At 52.6% G+C, this 18953-nt stretch overlaps 7 protein-coding genes across 7 annotated transcripts; 4 read left to right on the forward strand and 3 right to left on the reverse strand.

Moving 5' to 3' along the window:
* Positions 1 to 716: 716 nt before the first annotated feature.
* Positions 717 to 1986, forward strand: CABS01_03362 (ribosomal family S4e; the record flags this gene model as incomplete). The annotated part of the gene is made up of 3 exons (XM_060536738.1): positions 717 to 730; positions 924 to 1346; positions 1635 to 1986. The coding sequence occupies 3 exons, from the start codon at positions 717 to 719 to the stop codon at positions 1984 to 1986; spliced, it is 789 nt and encodes a 262-aa protein (XP_060392657.1).
* A 3249-nt stretch (positions 1987 to 5235) lies between these two features.
* Positions 5236 to 5740, forward strand: CABS01_03363 (uncharacterized protein; the record flags this gene model as incomplete). Its single annotated transcript, XM_060536739.1, has 2 exons — positions 5236 to 5407; positions 5508 to 5740. Coding segments are annotated over 2 exons (405 nt in total), but the record flags the coding sequence as incomplete, so codon positions are not given.
* Positions 5741 to 6151: 411 nt separating this feature from the next.
* Positions 6152 to 6432, reverse strand: CABS01_03364 (uncharacterized protein; the record flags this gene model as incomplete). The annotated part of the gene is made up of 2 exons (XM_060536740.1): positions 6152 to 6242; positions 6386 to 6432. The coding sequence occupies 2 exons, from the start codon at positions 6430 to 6432 to the stop codon at positions 6152 to 6154; spliced, it is 138 nt and encodes a 45-aa protein (XP_060392659.1).
* A 964-nt stretch (positions 6433 to 7396) lies between these two features.
* Positions 7397 to 9429, forward strand: CABS01_03365 (glycolate oxidase; the record flags this gene model as incomplete). Its single annotated transcript, XM_060536741.1, has 5 exons — positions 7397 to 7759; positions 7811 to 8210; positions 8274 to 8492; positions 8565 to 8963; positions 9023 to 9429. The coding sequence occupies 5 exons, from the start codon at positions 7397 to 7399 to the stop codon at positions 9427 to 9429; spliced, it is 1788 nt and encodes a 595-aa protein (XP_060392660.1).
* A 1065-nt stretch (positions 9430 to 10494) lies between these two features.
* On the forward strand, positions 10495 to 14313 carry CABS01_03366 (RNA-dependent RNA polymerase; the record flags this gene model as incomplete). The annotated part of the gene is made up of 2 exons (XM_060536742.1): positions 10495 to 13318; positions 13373 to 14313. 2 exons carry the CDS (start codon positions 10495 to 10497, stop codon positions 14311 to 14313), a joined length of 3765 nt encoding a protein of 1254 aa, XP_060392661.1.
* Positions 14314 to 16826: 2513 nt separating this feature from the next.
* On the reverse strand, positions 16827 to 17054 carry CABS01_03367 (uncharacterized protein; the record flags this gene model as incomplete). The annotated part of the gene is made up of 1 exon (XM_060536743.1): positions 16827 to 17054. A coding segment is annotated over one exon (228 nt), but the record flags the coding sequence as incomplete, so codon positions are not given.
* A 958-nt stretch (positions 17055 to 18012) lies between these two features.
* CABS01_03368 (uncharacterized protein) lies at positions 18013 to 18924 on the reverse strand (the record flags this gene model as incomplete). Its single annotated transcript, XM_060536744.1, has 2 exons — positions 18013 to 18241; positions 18515 to 18924. The coding sequence occupies 2 exons, from the start codon at positions 18922 to 18924 to the stop codon at positions 18013 to 18015; spliced, it is 639 nt and encodes a 212-aa protein (XP_060392663.1).
* Between the last annotated feature and the right edge of the window lie 29 nt (positions 18925 to 18953).

Genomic DNA, 18953 nt, shown 5'->3' on the forward strand with positions numbered 1-18953 from the left:
TACCCGAACGGTCGTTTCTGGACATAGATCTATACCAATTGGGGTTCCGTAATCACGTTTTGGAGATACGGCGCATAAACAGGTATCTTTGGCCAAGGATGGACAAAAGGGGGTTTGGAGTGAATTAGATGGACTACGGTCGTTTCTGTGCAAGAACGAGTTAGTGTTCCGGACAGGCTATCTGGATAGAGTGTCGAGATCCGGGCACTGTGAGCTAGAAAGCACCAATCGCTAGATGATTGTATTGAATATAGTGCACACGACCGGTGCACACTATGAACCTGGAATTCTTCACGCCCCGATATGCCAATGATGGAACTTGAATAGTCTCGGACAAGAGGTGCCCATTAGGTATTGTGCTTTTGGTGGGGCCGCTGTCATCGGCCTTACCAGCAAAGCCCGTGTTGCCATGCGCCGGCCGTGGACGGATCCACCAACCGCCGAATTAACGGAGCACGAGAGCCAAGTGGATCAAGCACACGGACCATCTCGCTTAATTGAGTTGACCACTGAATGTCGCCGGATTATCGAAGCCCCGCTCCTGCTTTTGACCGCCCAGAGACACAAGTGTAGGGTTCGAAAAACCTACGCCTCACAGAAAATTTCCAGCCCGATCCCTCTGTACTCCACGTCCCGAGTCGAATCTGAGTATCTCGACTTCGACCTTCACACCCACCGACCAGATACCCCCATAGGCTAATCGGCAGTCAGACAAAATGGGCAAGGGACTGTAAGTACTTGATACCCAATCCTCATTTTCAATCTCAATATTGTCATCGACGCGATTCGGGATTCTGTTTGTCGCTCGAGCGATTTTGACTTGCCCGCCGCGACGAACTGAAGGAAAATTTCGAAGACAATATTCCAGATCATGATCGAGCCCATTCTCGACACGAACAGATATTCTGACAATGCCCTCACAGCAAGAAGCACCAGAAGCGCCTTAGCGCGCCTTCGCACTGGCTCCTGGACAAGCTGTCCGGAACCTACGCTCCCCGCCCCTCGGCCGGTCCTCACAAGCTTCGCGACTGCTTGCCGCTGATCGTCTTCCTCCGCAACCGCCTCAAGTACGCCCTCAACTTCCGCGAGACCCGCTCCATCCTCATGCAGCGCCTCATCAAGGTCGACGGCAAGGTCCGCACCGACATGACCTACCCCGCCGGCTTCATGGACGTCATCACCATCGACAAGACTGGCGAGAACTTCCGTCTCATCTACGACACCAAGGGCCGCTTCACCGTCCACCGCATCCAGGCCGAGGAGGCCGAGTACAAGCTCGGCAAGGTCAAGCGCGTTCAGCTTGGCCGCGGTGGAATCCCATTCTTGGTCACGCACGATGCGAGAACGTGAGTTTGCACACTCTGCACTGGTTCTGTCAGACATCATTCAGCCGTTGGATCAAGCTTTGGTCGATTCGTCATCACCCAAAATGCTCTCTTGTTCAATTCCTGGAATAAGACTTCCCAACCATATGAAATCCCCTTCCCTTTTGAAGTGGGAGGGAGGCGGAATTGCAACGTCAAAAAGAAGAATATTGGCCGATTACGAAGAAAAGAGATTGGAGCTATACACATCCGACGGCTGTAATGTATCACCCCGTCCGAACCCTCTTTGCTGACTCTTTATCTCTACAGCATCCGCTACCCTGACCCCCTCGTCAAGGTCAACGACACTGTCAAGATCAACCTTGCCACCGGCAAGATTGAGGACTTCATCAAGTTCGACACCGGCTCCATTGCCATGGTCACCGGCGGTCGCAACATGGGTCGTGTCGGTGTCATCACCCACCGTGAGCGCCACGACGGAGGTTTCAACATCGTCCACATCAAGGACGCCATTGACAACACCTTCGCCACCCGTGAGTCCAACGTCTTCGTCATCGGCTCCGAGAAGCCCTGGATCTCCCTGCCCAAGGGCAAGGGTGTCAAGCTCTCCATCGCCGAGGAGCGTGACCGCCGCCGCGCCAACGCCCTCGCCGGCAACTAAGCGTCTTGTCTTCCTCTTCTACGAAATGATGAAGGTTGCGCATGAGTCTGCTGCGTGTGCTGCGGCCAGGCTGCTCCGAAAGGTGACACCTCGGCTGCATTGCTACACACTTTCGTGAATGTCTCTTCTCGGGGACGGAAACGGTTATTTGGGTCGGGCAAATGGGATTGAGCATGATCAAAAAAATTACGGAGTCTAGGGCTGATTTTAGAGTTGTCGGCTTCGACTACCCTGCAGGTAGCTGCGGCCAATACCAAGCCATTGAAGGTCACTCTTCCGCCCAATCTTGAGTTCCCACATGCCTCGCTCCGTGATGTTGTCTTGTGAAAACATCGTATTCTACCTCCACCTGGGAGACTGCGACGTGATCACGTACCATTGCACTTTGACGTATCGTTGTCCGCCGCGTAACGTCTCTTGGTGTCTACTGATTCAGAACTGGCCACATAGAAGTGAAAACCGTACAGCACAGGCTTCCCAAGTCTTGACAATTAACGTAACTCGATAAACATTGTGGCTAGCGTACAGACCCATAAGTTCCACAAAGTGATTCGATGTATTCACTTTCGCAACGTCCTCATGGGAATCCATTAGAGGCTTTCCCCCCATGCAGCTTGCCCTCGGAGATAACATCTGCCAGACAAACAATCATGAACCCCTCCATAAAGCCTTCCACTAGCAGCACGTCCTTACCTCGACGCATCAGCCATAAACCACTCATCGCCCCAATATATACCTGCCCGCTAGGTAATTCTCATCTTACCATGCACCGACCTTTCCCCATGCTCAACTCCCAAGAAAAAGGGAAGCGCGGGTTATACTTCGTCAAAGCACACAGCCATCGAGAGGAAGAGACAAAGTAGAGCGAAGGACAGAAAAGGGCCGCAGTTACATCGCCAAGTTTCCCGAGGAGCCCAAAACCAGTCGACCACTAAGCCCACACGGAAAACCACGACCGCACAGTAGGTAACCGGTCTCGTGCCCTCTGCTGCATGCTTGTATGACGCAGGCTCACCCCGGCAGTCCACGTTTGGTCTACAGCCACGAGATCGTTTGGACATAGGTACTGTGCAGCATTCTTACGCGCACACAAACACACACACACACTCATTCTCCAAGGTGTGTGTGTATGTCTACCTCGAACCTGCTGTGGATGATTGCGGGGGAGGAGACGGAGCGGGAACCAATTCCCAGGCAGCAGGATGCGAGTAGGGTAGCTACCTTAGGTAATTTTGTCTACCCCAGTGGAAGTTCTCACCGTGACCACCTCAAATCGATTGGACATTGCATTACGAAAGGAGGCAATAACTCTTCGGTTTTGCTGTTGAAGGGGTACTGCATATCTCTCCCCGAGGAGGAAGAAGGGGATGGGGGGGGGGGGGGAGGCGAGATTCTCGTCCTCTTTGTTTCGATACCCCGACTTTTTGGGGCCTGATCCTGATTCCGGGGTAAAAGGGCTGTCTGAGAACTTAGGTACAACGACGGTGAGCAGAATGGCTCCATGGCGGTTTCGTCATAACTCACAATCGTGGTTGGCAAGCCCGAGAGGCGAAGCATTTCCAACGAGGCGGCTTGTGCCTGAGCCAAAGAAGTCACTACAGCTGATCCCAAATCAACCTGCTGACACGGTTTGCCAGTTTGTATTAGAAGAGAGAAGGGACGACACACTGCCTCCGTCTCTCATGATTGTTTACTGCTCAACGTCTGAGCTGACGAATAATGTAGATATTTCATGTTTTTGAGTTCTTCGTGACCTGAACTGAAGGGCAGCTGAAGCATCAGCAGTATCTCCCGGCTACCAGCTTCTCGTTGTCTAAATTGTCTTACGTTTGTGGAGGTGGAACATTTCCCCCGCCATTGTGGTCACTCAACCCCGCCGTAACACACGCACTGCCAGAACCCACCAGCAGAGTCTAGCCTTGGAGCCGACGTGCTACCAGCCTACCACGCTGGGCGGTTAACGAAACATCAGACTAACCTGCCAAGTCCCTCAAGACTCTTGGGGCAATCTTGAAAAGACATCAACACTCCGGTTTGAAGTCCAGTGGAACACGTTGAAGGTTCAAAACGAGGCATAAGCGTTGTTGGCTGAAAGCTACCATGGTTCGTTTCGTTCAACGGGAGGGACCCTGAACACGCCCAGCTAGGCTTTGGCAAGAAAGGAACACCACCAGGTAGGCGGCGAACGACATGCCTTCCGGCGACTTTGCCGCCCTATGTGAGACACAGGCAACCAGTCAGGAGTGTGCGGGGGAATACGACGCAGCTCCCCCGGGCACAGGGCGTTGTTTCTTTGCTTTGTTCTAGAATCCGCATGTTTGTACGCTACGGAGACTCCACGATATTGGACCGTCAAGCAAGCGTTCTCGTGGTTGGCGGCAGCTTCGATCAGGGTTCGGGATTTCCATGGCGCGTTGAGATTGACCAAATCCATCAGAGCAGGCAGGCATTATTAGGCGAAAGTCCAAGGCTATCATACCATCGCTAGCTGACATTGATAATAGTGCGGATTACGACTGTGAGATGGTCTCTGTGACGCTGGTTGACTCTCGGTAGAGGAATTATGAGAAGGAAAAGCCCTGCGAGAGGCTCTCCTGGCCTGGGCATTCCGACTTCCGACCCTGGCCTGAGTACCTGGAAGTCCATGCAGCATCCAGGCTACCTTGATTTAGACCGATGATCGAATCTCATCGATTCTTGGGGTCGCATGGCTAGCAGCAAGGGGGGTTGCGTTACAGGCTTGCGGCGTGGGAGGCACGCATCCACTGATGCACTGAAAATCCTTTGGGCAGGTCGACAGGAGGGCTGAGCGGGCGTTGAAAGAGCGGCGGTTTGTCATCGGAAGCCGCACACTTTGGAGATGAGAATTCCTTGTCGTGACTATTAAACATTCCGCTGTCTTGCTTTCAATAGAAGAGAACAGTATGTCTCATTGCTTTAAGAGAGTGTAATGGTTCCGCAAAGCCATAGTCTCACCGCGTGTGACGTCCGGTCTGGGGTATGCACCTCGGACGCATCGCTGACATAACTTGAATTCTGAATGATGGTGTCTCCAAATAAATAGTAGCTGAGGTGGTGGTCGGGGTCAATGTAATTGCTTACCACCTCCGCCCGTAACGAGTACTTGGGACACCATTGAGCTAATGCCAACCTGTCTTCTGGAGGTCAGATGACAGAAATGTCATCTACTGCAGATGGAACGAGAGGCTGAGCTGCTTTGCCTGACTGCTTCGTCGCATACTGTGTAGGCATCTACCTACTCAGTGCTACTGTGGGTTCTGTTATCTTGACCTCGGAAAACCTCCGTGTCGGCGCTGCCATCGGGAACGGACTTCCGGGGCACACTCAGTGGGTGGGACAGCCAGCACCCAAGGTCCTCATCTCGGAATACTTCTCTTCGTACAGTTTCCGCTGAAAGACTGCAGACCCCATGCCTGCCCTTGATCCACCAGGCGAGTGCGACCTCGCAGTGGGTTGCGTTCTGTGAGAGAATGTCCAGAAACCTGCATTCATATCCACAGGTGAGGAGGCATATTCCAGCCGGCAAGCGGCACCCTCACGAACGTCTTGTTTGGCTGGCCCCGGAAGCCAACGGCCTGCGTCCTCGGCGGTCACCGTGGGCCACCGTTACCCCTCGTGCGAGACCCACTGCGGACTCTACACCGACCAGGCCGGGGCGCGGGGGTTCGTCAGAAATCAGGGCTCTTTTGTCGCTCACAAGAGGCTGGAAATCGTGGTCATGGGAAGAGATTGAAATTTTCTCGGCCCCCTGTACCCATGCTGTTCGTTGGGGGTACGCCAGCCCGCCTGCATTTTCTGCGTCAGTGGCATCTCGAGTCTGTCAGGCTTCATCAGTATTGCCCTTCTCCGTCTCACCGTCGTACAACTCAAGGGCAGCAGGGCACGAAGTCCGTCAGCCTTCCGAACTCGACATTCGATTCGCTTGCCAGTGGTAATTTGTGGCTGCCGTTGCCGTGAACTTCAGTTACGTCGGTGAGAAGTCCAATTCAAAGAGTGGGATGCTGTTGGTAATCAGATTTCCAGTAGACCAACTGCGGAAGGTTGTTGCTGCCCCCCAACCATCGTAGCTTGAGCCACCCCACGAAACGGGGGTCACACCTGCATCACAACCCAGCATCAGTTCCTACTGATGACGTGAAAGGCTCTACCTTGGTCCATTATCGAGCTCGTGTCCATGCTCACTCAGACCTTCGTCGCTGGCCTCCTTTTTCGCATCAACTCCGATGACACTGTTTCTGTTGCCGATTAGTCCATTTTCGAGCCCTCAGTCACCCAGCGTCGCCGAGAAACGCTGAGCTACACCACGCCCGGAGAGGTCGCGAATCTGTATCGAACCTGTTCGTCTATCTTCGCCTTGTCGCTCCGCGGGGAAACATACCGTTCACCGAGAACATCGACGATTTCGGACTGTTTCAGCTTCGGCATTTTTCCCGCCTGTCCCCGGATCCAGTCCTCATTGTTGTGTCTTTACGGAGTAGTAACAACATGGCAAATCCAAGCTCGCCGCTCCACATGGAAAGCTTGCCTGGACCGGTGCTAGTCAAGCGAGGTATTGCAAAGTACCTCATCGTGGAAAAGTCCAGAGTCTTACCCCCGCTGACAACTCAGGGCTACCACCTTTGCTCACTCGCTAGCCATGCTTTCGTCTTCCTAGCCCGCCGGCTCTTGACTTCTTGACTTTTTGGGCCTGTTTTCCCCTTCTCCAGTGTCTTGATTGGTTGCAAGAACGTCGTCTCGCACCCACTCCATCTGGCTTGTCTGCACCTTGTTCCCAATGTGGGATGCGGTACGCCCAGGTACTTGACGTCTGGGTCATGCTCTCAACTTCTTCCACAAAAAATGAGCAGAGGCATCGTTGTTAAAGGCGAAGGGCCCCGTTGTCATCCACCATACCCACTTGCCCCAACACTCAGCTTCTTAGCTTGCTTCGTCGGCGATTGCGACATTACCCGTTGATTGGGATATGTGGTCGACGATTTCGCTCGCTTCCGGAATATAAACACATCGTCTTCCTCTTTTTGCTAGATTCACCGTCCCGACTTTGGTTGCCACGGACTCGTTTTCGCGCTATACTTGGACGCTTTTGGCAAAGGGCCATTCGGTAGATCTCTGTATCGTCATCATTTGACAAACTGATATCTGGTCGACTTTCACATCGTCCTATACTCCGGACATCAGGAAACCCTTTTCACAATTCACAGTGCGATTCGAAGTTACTGGCACAAAATCAGAAGTAGCGCAGGCCGATATCAACCTCGAACGCCGACGCAAGCCATCTCGCCGACGCAACCCACCACTAAACCCTGTTCATTCCAGCATCTTACCCTGGTCGACCTCTTGGCCAATAACAAGACTTTCTCTTCGAGGAATCCGATTTGTGTCCGTGTAGATGGCTCTCATCCCCTGCATGCCGGCCAAACTCTCTGCGAGGCCCCTCCTGAGCCATGGCTTGAGGGGCCGACTCGCTGGGCCCGCTCTCCATGCCGGCCGGAGCTTTTCGACCACGACCACCCGGCGAAGCAGCCCCCGGGCGGCCAGCTCCGAAGGTTCAGCCAACACCTCGCAAAGTGGTTGGCATGGTAATTCAGTATGGGCTGTTGCTTTAGCCGCCGGTGCCGTTGGCTGGGGTCTTGCTCGTTCGACAAAGGACAATTCTGCCACCGCTGGCTTTCTTCCTCTCGGTAGCGGCCTGCTTCCTATAGATGGTCTGTCTCGCCCTGTGACTTATGCAAGCATGGCCGAAATGGAGCAGGTATTCGCATCCTATCATGAGAATGACCTCCGCCTCTAACTTTGTGTGTAGGCCTTGAAGGAGATTCGAAAGGAGCTGGGTGGCGAGGATATCATCTCCACGGATCCCGACGACTTGCATGCTCATGGGTATTCTGAATGGTCCTCGACAAATCCTGATGGCCTTCCGGTTGCTGTCGCATACCCGCGATCAACAGAGCAGGTGGCGACGATTGCACGAGTATGCTTCAAGTACAACGTTCCCATCATTCCTTACTCGGGTGGTTCCAGTCTGGAAGGGAACTTCTCGGCACCATACGGAGGAATCAGCGTCGACTTTGCCTTTATGGACCAGATTCTCTCCTTCAATAAGGATGATATGGACATTGTTGTTCAGCCGAGTATCGGATGGCAAGACTTGAACGAAAAATTGGCAAAAATGGAGAGCGGTCTCTTCTTCCCTATCGACCCTGGTAAGCCAAAATCAGCGCAGGATCTTCCATAAAAACAGATATTTAGGACTGACGACAAGACAGGCCCAAGCGCAAAGATTGGCGGAATGATCGGTACAAATTGCTCAGGGACTAACGCCGTTAGATACGGAACCATGAAGGATTGGGTAATCAACCTTACCGTTGTCTTGGCAGACGGAACTGTGGTCAAGACTCGGAGACGACCAAGGAAGTCTTCCGCCGGCTACAATCTGAATGGACTGTTCGTAGGATCTGAGGGAACACTAGGCCTTGTAACTGAAGGTGAGTCGGAACAGGCAAATGACCTGGTCCAGCTTGTTACTGCTTCCTTGAGTGTTTGCTGACCGCTTCCAGCAACCCTGAAGCTCACTGTTGTGCCCGAAGACTTCTCGGTCGCTGTGGTTACATTCCCCAGTATCAGAGACGCTGCTGCAGCTGCAGCCGAAGTCATGCGCAATGGTATTCCTGTGGCTGCGATGGAAATCATGGACGAGGTCCAGATGAAGGTTGTCAACTTGGGTGGCGCAACAGCGCCTCGCGTTTGGCAGGAACTCCCGACCCTGTTCTTCAAGTTCTCCGGTACCAAAGCCGGTGTCAAGGAGAACATTGGTCTCGTTCAGAAGATCACCAAGAATCACAAGGGCGGTAACTTCGAGTTCGCAAAGGACGCGCTCGAGCAGAAGTTGCTATGGTCTGCCCGGAAAGAGTCACTGTGGTCAATGCTGGCCCTTCGTAAGGACGGTGAAGAAGTTTGTGAGTAGCTTGTCCTATGTCTTGGTCAGTATGAGCATTCTGAGACTAACAATGTGTAGGGAGTACGGATGTCGCTGTTCCCTTCAGCCGTCTGGCAGACCTCATCGAGATCAGCAAGAAGGAGATGGACGACATGGGGCTGTTTGCAAGTATTCTTGGCCACATCGGCGACGGTAACTTCCACGAAAGTATCATTTACAACCGGACGATCCCTGAAGAGCGAGAAAAGGTCGAGAGGTGCGTCCACAACATGGTCAAGCGAGCAATAGATATGGATGGAACGTGTACGGGCGAGCATTCGATCGGTTGGGGCAAGAAAGAGTCTCTGCTCCTCGAAGTCGGCTCCGACACCCTCGACGTAATGAAGTCGATCAAGCGTGCGCTCGATCCCAAATGGATCATGAACCCCGGAAAAATCATGGACATTCCCGAGGGCTCAAGGACGAACCAAGGTTCCTCGGTATAGCTATGAGGCCCGTTGACATGAGATGTCACTAAGAGCGGTTGCCATCGCCAAAGCTTTGGCGATTCTCATCAAAAAACGACTGTCTAGGGCTGCGTAAGGACGTCATGGAAGATCTACCATCACACAAGCCTTTCGGGCTGGGCTTATGTGGATTGTTCTCTGATCTGCTGCCCGGAATGTGTTACTTAGGTGCCTGAAACGACCAGAAAGGGGACCATACCAAGAACAAGATCGGAAAATTGTTAGAGAGGCATGCCGTTATTTTGCTTGATAAACACTGAATGCCAGACTGTGGTCTTCGATTCACCAGGAGCTATGCTGTCGTTGCGGCTGTGTTGCTGTTCCAGTCCATAGGAAGCAAGGACCAAAAGCTCAATCGCAACGAGATACGGATAATGATTAAAATTGAGATGAGATTTAAATCTAATATCAGAGCAAACATCCGATGACAATGATGTGCAGAGTCTAAAGTGGGCAACCGAGTAGGTGATGGAATGAGGGCGGGCAATCGAGCCATGATTGAATTTGGAGATTGCGTTGGGTTGCGGGTAGCTGCATGCAAAGTGCTTGAGCAAAGAAAATTCGAAAACTTAAGCAATTCCAATCCAGGAATGGTTGACCTGAGGAAAGAGAGACCGGAGTGAATTGCCTGGTCCTCGCTCCTTCTTCATAGGCACCTCAAGTGCCGCGGGCTCAGGGTGCCTTCCTTACCTCGACTTTACCCCCAGCCTTCTATTGTCCCCATCCTCCGCGCCCGTCTTTGCCCTTCCAATTGACCTCACCCTTCGAGCCTTCGAATTCGACTTCGATCTTCCCTTCTGACTTCATCTAAGACACTCCGCCCAGGCTATCTTGTCGAGAGCCAACCCGTTCAAGTACATACCCGCAGCTCATAGCTGTTTTACGAAATACGTCCTCAGCTTAGCGAACTACCACAGACCAAGAAAACAAACCTGCTCGTACACCATCAGGCAGGTACACTTCAATTATTTATTTTTCAATTGAAACTTGCGGGATATAACAACCAACTCTGCTAACCTCGGCTTCTAGCATACAGTCCGTGTCATGGGAGAAGCAGATGAACCTTGGCGAACATGGCCGGAATTCAGGCTGAAGGTTCGTGGCCTTCCTGAAGCCGTTGATCTATCTGAGCTATACGACTCCTTCCAACAGTATGGAAGTATCTCTTTGCTAGAGATCGGAGAGAACCGGAAAGGCCAACGCGATGGATACGCCCTGGTTCGTTTTGAGCCTCCGCCCAAAGTCAACTTCTGGTCGTCAGGATTCCATATCGTCCGGTACAAGGGAGGCAAGAGCGCCCGTGTGATTCTCCAGACTTTCCGACCGCCTCATGAGACATACTCCAATCTGATAAAGAGTCCCTCAAACCCCAATATCTGGTTCGATTCCAAGATGACACTTGAGGCGGAACGTATGGACTTTGGCACGCGCTTACATGAGAAGGAGATGATGGTTTTTAAATCCATGCATAATGGCGTGCGCATCGACATGAGTTTGACCAAGAAGAAGCTTACTCTTCACTTTGATACTTGTCCTGTGGACTCATCAGAAGACCAGAACGGTGACGACGACGACGAGATATTTCACCACAAGTGCGGAATCGAGTTCGCCCGCCTCACTAGTGTTTATCGAGTCGACCGAGATGAAGAAATACTTCTGGTCATACCGTTAGAGCTTCCACCTATGTTCTGGACGAAGGCAAGCAGGAAGATGCGAAGCAAGATGGCCGCGGGCAAGACTTCATGGGGCATTACGGACATGTGGGAAAGACGCACAGTCATATTGCACAATGATCAACTGCCGAAAGACTTTCCAATTACACTTCAGTCAGACTTCGAAGATCCTGACTTCATCAATACTGGTCGCTGGACAACTTATAGATTCGCGATCCCAAAAGCTGGAAACGGCACTCTGGGGAAATTCCTGCAGGCTTTAGAGGCCCACAACATCACGGCCATTACTGTAGAGCACTTCGCGACTACCTCTTCGCGACCTCCTCTGCTCGGTACTGTGTTTAGAGCCCAAGCTACCGACAGTCGATTGAGATCTTTTGACCCTGATTCCGATAATCACCACTTGCCCTTCGAGGTCCACTACCAGCTTGAGGTCTGTATCTCACGGGGTATTCTATCAGAGTACTCCATTAACCAGGCATTCATCGACCGACTGCGTCAGATGGACAAGGACCGGGCAAAGTGGATGCTCGAGTACTTTGCGGATCAAGGAAAAAGGGAATGGAACCCGATGGAGATGTTTGGGAGTGAAGAGGCTGCTCTTTACTTTCCCGGCATGAGTATGCCATACTACTGCACCACGATCCGAAAGGTCATTGTCACACCATCGACCATGCACCTTTGCTCTCCAAGCGTCGAATCCTCCAACAGAGTATTGCGAAAGTATAACTCTTATCAAGACCGCTTCTTGAGAGTTCAATTCACGGACGAGCTGTACAGAGGCAAGGTCTACAGCGATGCAGGCAACGAAATCCACCACCGCATTTACCGTGCCCTAAAACAAGGCATCAAGATTGGCAACCGCACCTACGAATTCCTCGCGTTTGGAAACTCGCAAATTCGAGAGTGCGCTGCCTACTTCTTCTGTCCGACCGATCATCTTTCATGCGATCAGATCCGAGACTGGATGGGGCACTTCAACCATATCAAAAATGTCGCCAAATACGCTGCTCGTATCGGCCAGTGCTTCTCTACAACGCGAGAAATCCGAGGTGTCACCGTTCCACAGATTGTACAGATGCAAGATATCGAGCGTCAAGGCTATTGCTTCAGCGATGGTGTCGGCAAAATTTCGAAGCTATTGGCCGAAATGGTAGTCCATGAGATGGGCCAGGATACGGTTGGAATACCCTCTGCTTTCCAGTTTCGCATGGGTGGCTGCAAAGGCATGCTAGCTGTCTGGCCTGATGCCAAGGGCCTCAACGTTCATATTCGACCTTCACAAGAAAAGTTCAGGGCCCAGTTCAACGGCTTAGAGATCATCAAGTTCGCGCAGTTTTCACCAGCCACGCTGAATCGACAAACCATAACCATTCTTACGACGCTCGGTGTCAAGGACAGTCCGATATTGGATCTTGCTGAGCAACAAATCCAGGGCTACGAGAAGGCTATGAAAGACCGAGTTGCCGCTGTAAGCTTACTGGGGCAATACATTGACGAGAACATGACATCTCTAACAATCAAAGATCTCGTCTGCTGGGGCTTCATGGATGCAGAGATTCAAGAGCCGTTCGTGCTGACAATTCTGGATCTCTGGCGGATTTGGTCTATGAAGCTGCTGAAGGAAAAGGCGCGCGTGGTGGTCGATCAAAGTGCTTTTCTTCTCGGTTGCCTGGACGAAACAGGCACACTGAGAGGCCACAGCCAGGCAACTGAGGGGAAGAATACCAACAACATCGAGGACTTGCCGCAGATCTTCCTTCGAATTCCGAAACCACAAGATGGCGAATTCTACTGCGTCACCGGCGTGTGCATCGTGGGACGAAACCCTTCACTTCATCCAGGTGATATTCGGGTTGTGGAAGCGGTTGATATCCCTGACCTCCACCACCTCCAGAATGTTGTGGTGTTTCCAAGCACCGGTGATCGAGATGTCCCTAGCATGTGCTCCGGGGGTGACCTCGACGGAGATGATTTCTTCGTCATCTGGAACCAAGACCTCATTCCCCAGAACTGGCACCACAAGCCTATGAACTACATCGCACCCAAGGCCCCGAAACTGAAGCGAGATGTCAAGGTATCAGATCTGAGAACATTCTTCGTTCGTTATATTCAGAACGACTGCCTGGCCAAGGTTGCAACTGCACATCTAGCTCACGCCGATCTCTCTAAACAAGGAGCGAACGACAAGAAATGTGAGTTAATTGTCTGCGAGTAACGATGGATACAAATTAACACCGAGTTTCTAGGCTTGAGGCTGGCAGAGCTGCACTCCAAGGCGGTAGACTACGTCAAAACTGCAGATCCAGCTGAATACCCTGACGAGCTCGATCCCAAACAGTGGCCGCACTTCATGCGCAAATTTAATGCATACAAATCCCAGACTGCGCTCGGCAAGATCTTCGACAGAATCGTTGAGCAGGAGCTCAACCCTCTCTACGACAAGAAGTTTGACGGAAGGGTATTGAGAAGGTTTGAACTGCCCGGAGAACTTCTACAAAAGGCTCGCAAGATCAAAAATCAATACGACACAGCTATGCGTCGTCTCATGAGTCATCGCGACGTTCACACCGAATTCGAAGCATGGACAGGCTTCATCCTGTCAAAACCCCGGGTTGGCAGCGACTACAAGCAGCAAGAGGACATTGGTCGAGAATCAGCGGCACTCAAGCAAAGATTCCGAGAGATTTGCTACACAGAGGCCGGGAGCAGACGGTTCGAAGACTTCGCCCCTTTCGTGGCTGCAATGTATCAAGTGACCGAGCAAGAGGTCAATGCAGCGCTTGCAGACGAGTACGAAGACGAAGATCACAAGCGACAATCGATGCCCCTGATCAGCTTCCCGTGGATCTTTCACTGGATCATGGGGCGCATCGCCACAGGCAAGGTCAAGATCAAGCCTACCGTCGACCCCGAAGCCAAGGCGGTACCCATGAGGTCGTACCCTATTCGTCGATTCGAGCAAGATGACAAGGATGCCCATCAGGAGACTCATCTCGACGACGGCAGAGTGGTGCACCACGGTGACCTATTGGAGGTATTTGAGAGCATCACGAAGGAGGCTTCCGGAGTCTCACCGTCACCCGATGAACGCGATGCTGCTACTGGCCAGGAGGAAGAGATACACGTTGAAGAGGAAGACACTGCCATGGACGCCATGGACCGACTGATGGAGAGTGCCTTGATCTAAGGATAGTGAGGCGCCGGACATGGCTTGGTTCTGCTGCGACACGGGCGTTTGACAGGTCATTCCCGTAACGGGAGTCATTAATCATCGACAACGGAGGAGCCGGAGGAGGAGCAGCGATAACGAAGGGGGAGGGCTTTTCTGTGTCACTATTGGGCCTCGATAGTTTCCGAAACAACCCCCATCAGGCGACTCTTCTCTTCATTTTTTGGCTTCTGCCTCATGCAGATAGGCAGACAGGTACAGTTGATGCACAACAATCATCAGGTTCGCTTCTTGACGCACAAATCGCCCGTTTCCCAAATGCCCACTGTGACCTTAGGGCCCAGGGGTGGTGGTGGTGAAGTCCCGTTTCCGGCTCGTGTCTTGATTACGGATAGATCCTTGGTTTCCCGTACCGATGGAGGGTAGTCAGGCAGGCAGGCGGGTGAGTGAGAATGGGTATGGGCTGGTTCACGTTGCGTTGCCGCGGGAAAGTAGCCAGGGCTCAAAGGGGCGCCGGGGGGGGCGGGGGGGCGAGGAGGAGGTGACATTGAAATGTATGTAGCCCTACCTTCCACGACGTCCGTTCGGGGAGCCGGCGGGACGTTTGCCGGATGTGCAGTGCGTTAGGTTTTCCAGGTTCCATTGCTACCGTTCCCATGCTTCGACAGTCCCCGAAGAAATATCAGGATGAAAGGGGGAGGGGGGGGGGCAATGGAAACAGAAGGGATTTCGTGATGGCAGACCGTACGAAGTACGTTCGTAGCAGGCAGCGTGGGGGGAAAAGGGGGTTAGGTAGGTACGCGTTTACTTGGCTGCTCCTCCGAGGCCACCCCTCCGGTGGCCGTCCAATCCGAATTCGTGCACATCAGTCTAAAAAGGAAGTGTTTGGGCGGGACAGGATTTGAGTAGGAGGATGGGAGGATGATGTATGAGGGACGTTCCAAGAGAAAGAAGGGCCGTATAGACGGGCTTTTCCGGATCGTCAATGTCATCACTTTTTTGAAAAGGAACATCTACTTGGCACACGCGATGTCAATACCGTTTTCACTCTTGGTTGGGGGTTTGAGCACTCGGCGTGTTCCTGGTGGACCTGACTGAACCGTCTGGATGTAGACAACTAAGGTAGGCATGGAAATGTCGGGTTGCGATTGGGGCATCAGGTTTACTCCATTGTCCACTCCTCTCCCACCGGTAATCCTCCGGTACGAAATGCCACCCATACTTATTTGGCAGCCAGTGTCCATCCTCGCCTTCACCTTGCCTGTGTGACCTACATGTCTCCAACGTCCTTCCCACATGTTCTAGCCAAGCCCGACGACGACGACGACGACGGTGACAGACCTGTCTGTTCTGTTCTATTCAGCCCACGTTCGTCCACAACACAGTTGTCGATCAAACGGCGAAACCTAATCAGGCGCAGCATGCATACAGCGAGATCACTTGACCTAGAGGCCAGCGCACTGTCGAAGTGTATGGTCCCACTTCCAACAGACGTGTTGCAACATTCTGTTCCCACTTCTCCATACGATCCAGCAATATCTGATCAAATAAGAGGGGGACAGTAGGATCCCGCGTACGATTCCGTGGTCGGATGGGGTTCATCATTGTCTTGGGACCCAGGAAAGGGCCGTTCTCAGAGTGGCGTGGCGATGACTGGTACCAAGGCAGTGGGCTGGGGAACGGGGAGGCGGGCAAGGAAACGGGGGAAAGGCGAGCAAGAAAAGAAACCGAGAACGATGTGTGCTCTCTTCAGCTTCTTTCGTTTGCTCCACGTCCGAGCGGACATAAAAAGAAGACAAAAGAAGGCGGATCGAGAGGAGGAAATCGAAGTCGAAGTAGAAGCAGAAGCAGAAGAAGGCGGGGGGGTAAGGATGTTGCTTGATGGTTAGATCGCTGATTGCAAATCCCTCTCTCTCCTCTCTCTCTCTCACTCCCCTTATTTCTTTACTTCCTGACGCAAAGGTCTGTTCTCAGCACCCACTTCTCGCCTGCGCTGACCTCGCGCCCCTCGTGCTGTTGATAAGTGGAACATGTGTCAGTCTGCAGTGGCCTTCGCTGCGACCAGGTACGGTGGGTGGGGGAAAAAAGATCAAGGGACAGGCAGGTAGGGTAGGCGGAAGGGATGCAGGGGTTTTGTTGTGCTGCCCAGGTTGCTAGGTGGTACCATGGTGCAGAGGGGACATATCGAGTTTGGTGGTTGGGAGGGGAACTTTGAAGTGATGGGATTGGAGCACAGCCAGAGAAGCGTGAGAAAGGAAGAGGCAGAGAGATGGAGAGGCGAGGCCGCAGCTGAGGTGGCCGTGGTTGGGTCCTCGTTTCGCGCCACGAAAAGCAATGAGAAAAAAAAAAGGCACTGGAGAGCGAATTGACAACGAATACATCGTGGTGGCAACGATCAATGTTGCACAAAAAAACGACAGGTTCAGGTGCATCTGGCTATGGCCATGGTTCGCTCGGGGATCAGGGGAGGACGCATGGAGTTTTTGATAGTACCGAGGACTGAAGGGCTGAAAAATCTGAACAGAAGAGACTTACCAGCATGCAGTCGTCGCCATGCTTGTGTAAGAGGAGCATGCCCGTTTCGAGAGCGACCGGGATCTCCTCCTTAGCGGAGCGGCGGTCGTTGGGGAAGAAGACGGTCTCGCCGCCAACACAGCCCTCGGCGGAAGAGGTAAGATAGAGGAGCAGCGTCCAGGTTGTCTTGCACGTGACGGGTCCGGAGGAGGCGTCGATGTTGAGCGATACCTTGTTGGAATCGTCGTCTGCAAGTGGGGGTTCCAATGGTCAGCCTAGGTCGATCTTGAAGCTGGAGAGGAGGAGGAAGCCTGCACGGAAGACAAGTGAAAAGATACAGAAGAAAAGACTTAGAGTTCAGAAGGGAAAAACACCATAGGGTCGCCGGAAGACAAGGAAAGCATGGTGGCCCTGGTTCTCTCAGTGCCGAGTTTCTTGTTTGGATAGGAAGATGCGAGATGTCGAGGGGCATCGCTGGATCGGACTCGCAGGCTCCCGGACTCAGCTTCCCACATCATCCAGGGGCAGATAACGCCATGAAGCGGATCGGGATGGAACGATCCGCAGGGTTGTGGCTTCTGGGACGAATCGTTGGGTCTCTGGTGCTCGGATGAAAGATCGTGATGACTTGGAGAGTGCAAACAAAAGAGGACTGAGCGGAGGAGACAAGATATCATATATCATAAATGATCATCTGAAGGGTAGATCGTTGGCCCAGACACTTGTTGTGGGTCCCCGAATCGTCTCCCCAAAGGCCAGTGGTTCAACAAATTCACATCTTTCAGCAGGTTTCTCATGCAGAGTCGAAAAGTCACGACCTGCTTCATAGACACGGGTCTTGGATTCAAGGTGGTTGAGACATGCATAGTAAGGGAACCGTGGTAAAAGGTAGTGCCCACGGGAATGGGTCGATGAAGGTAATTGTCATGGGAAGGGGGAAACGTATGGATCGAGCACGATCAAACCCTCGTACAATCTGCTTAGTGACGGGCATCGTGGCATGTCCACTGGGACGGGGGCAGTGATTTTGCAACGGTCTCGTTACAACCCGACTCCGGGGATCCAGAAGTATCGCTCTGTAGAGAGCAAGCACTTCGTTGGTGTCAGGAGAGTTAGGTAGCTACCCATGGCCGTGTCCCCAAGACAAAGGCTTGTAGAGCTCTGGCACATCGCAGTCTTTGACCAGTGACAAATATGCGCAGCCTATGGCAATCGCGCGAGGACCTCGAAGCACTTGGCCACTGGCCTAGTTGCATAGAGCGGCGGAAATCTCGTTGGTTGACTGGCAGAGTGCCTAGTGCTCCCGGCGCCTGTGGCGTTGGGTGACAAGAGAATGATTTGACTATGAGACTTACAATGTGCATCGAAATACTGGCCCTTGGAGTAACGATAGATGCGAATATTGGGATTCAGACCAACGACTTCACCGCCCCTAGAGCAATCGATTCACGTTAGCAAGTCTCATGACAAGCCTTTAGCTTTAGCGAAAAGACCTCTACGCGAGCGGTTTCTTCTTCTGCGTGGGTTTCATGTTTGTTATAACTGTTTTTGGACGTAGGTATAATTTGATTGTGCGCAGACGCTGGCGGATCTAGCCGGAAGCGCATGGGATGCGTTGTTCGTGGCCAGGGTGCATTCGGAGGGCCGGGGGATGGGTAGGCAAGGTAGGGACTAGGGGAGTTGGAACAGAAGACAGTGGACTCACCATAAACCCTGAATGTCTTCTTGAGCAAGCGATTCGCGCAGTCCAGTCTCCGTCCACAGGCGTTGAGCAAAGGCAGCATCCTGCACTTGAAAACGGTCATTCACTCTAACCGCTTCTCCCCGCTTAGGCCGACCAGGGGTGGTGATCAGCGGTAAACCCCTCAGAAAAGTGACATAGGAACTGCAGAGGGATTTTGGCCAAAAGTTGCGAATCAGGACGACCTTGTCCGGGCAAGAAGCGAGCTGGTCGGCAACCAGATCGGTCACCGGTAACGGCGGTTTGAATTGGGGCCATGCGGGCGGTGCGGCAGGAATCGAGGCGATTGTGGTCAACTTTGCGTTGCCGCCGCCATTATTAGTTCCAAGGCCGGCCTTTGTCTTGCCGGCGGTTGAGTTTTTGGGTTTCCCCATGGTATTTGGCTTATTCCCCACGGTATACC

This window comes from Colletotrichum abscissum (genome assembly GCF_030869225.1).
Source record: "Colletotrichum abscissum strain IMI 504890 chromosome Unknown Scaffold_6.1, whole genome shotgun sequence".
Taxonomy (NCBI): Eukaryota; Fungi; Ascomycota; class Sordariomycetes; order Glomerellales; family Glomerellaceae; genus Colletotrichum; species Colletotrichum abscissum.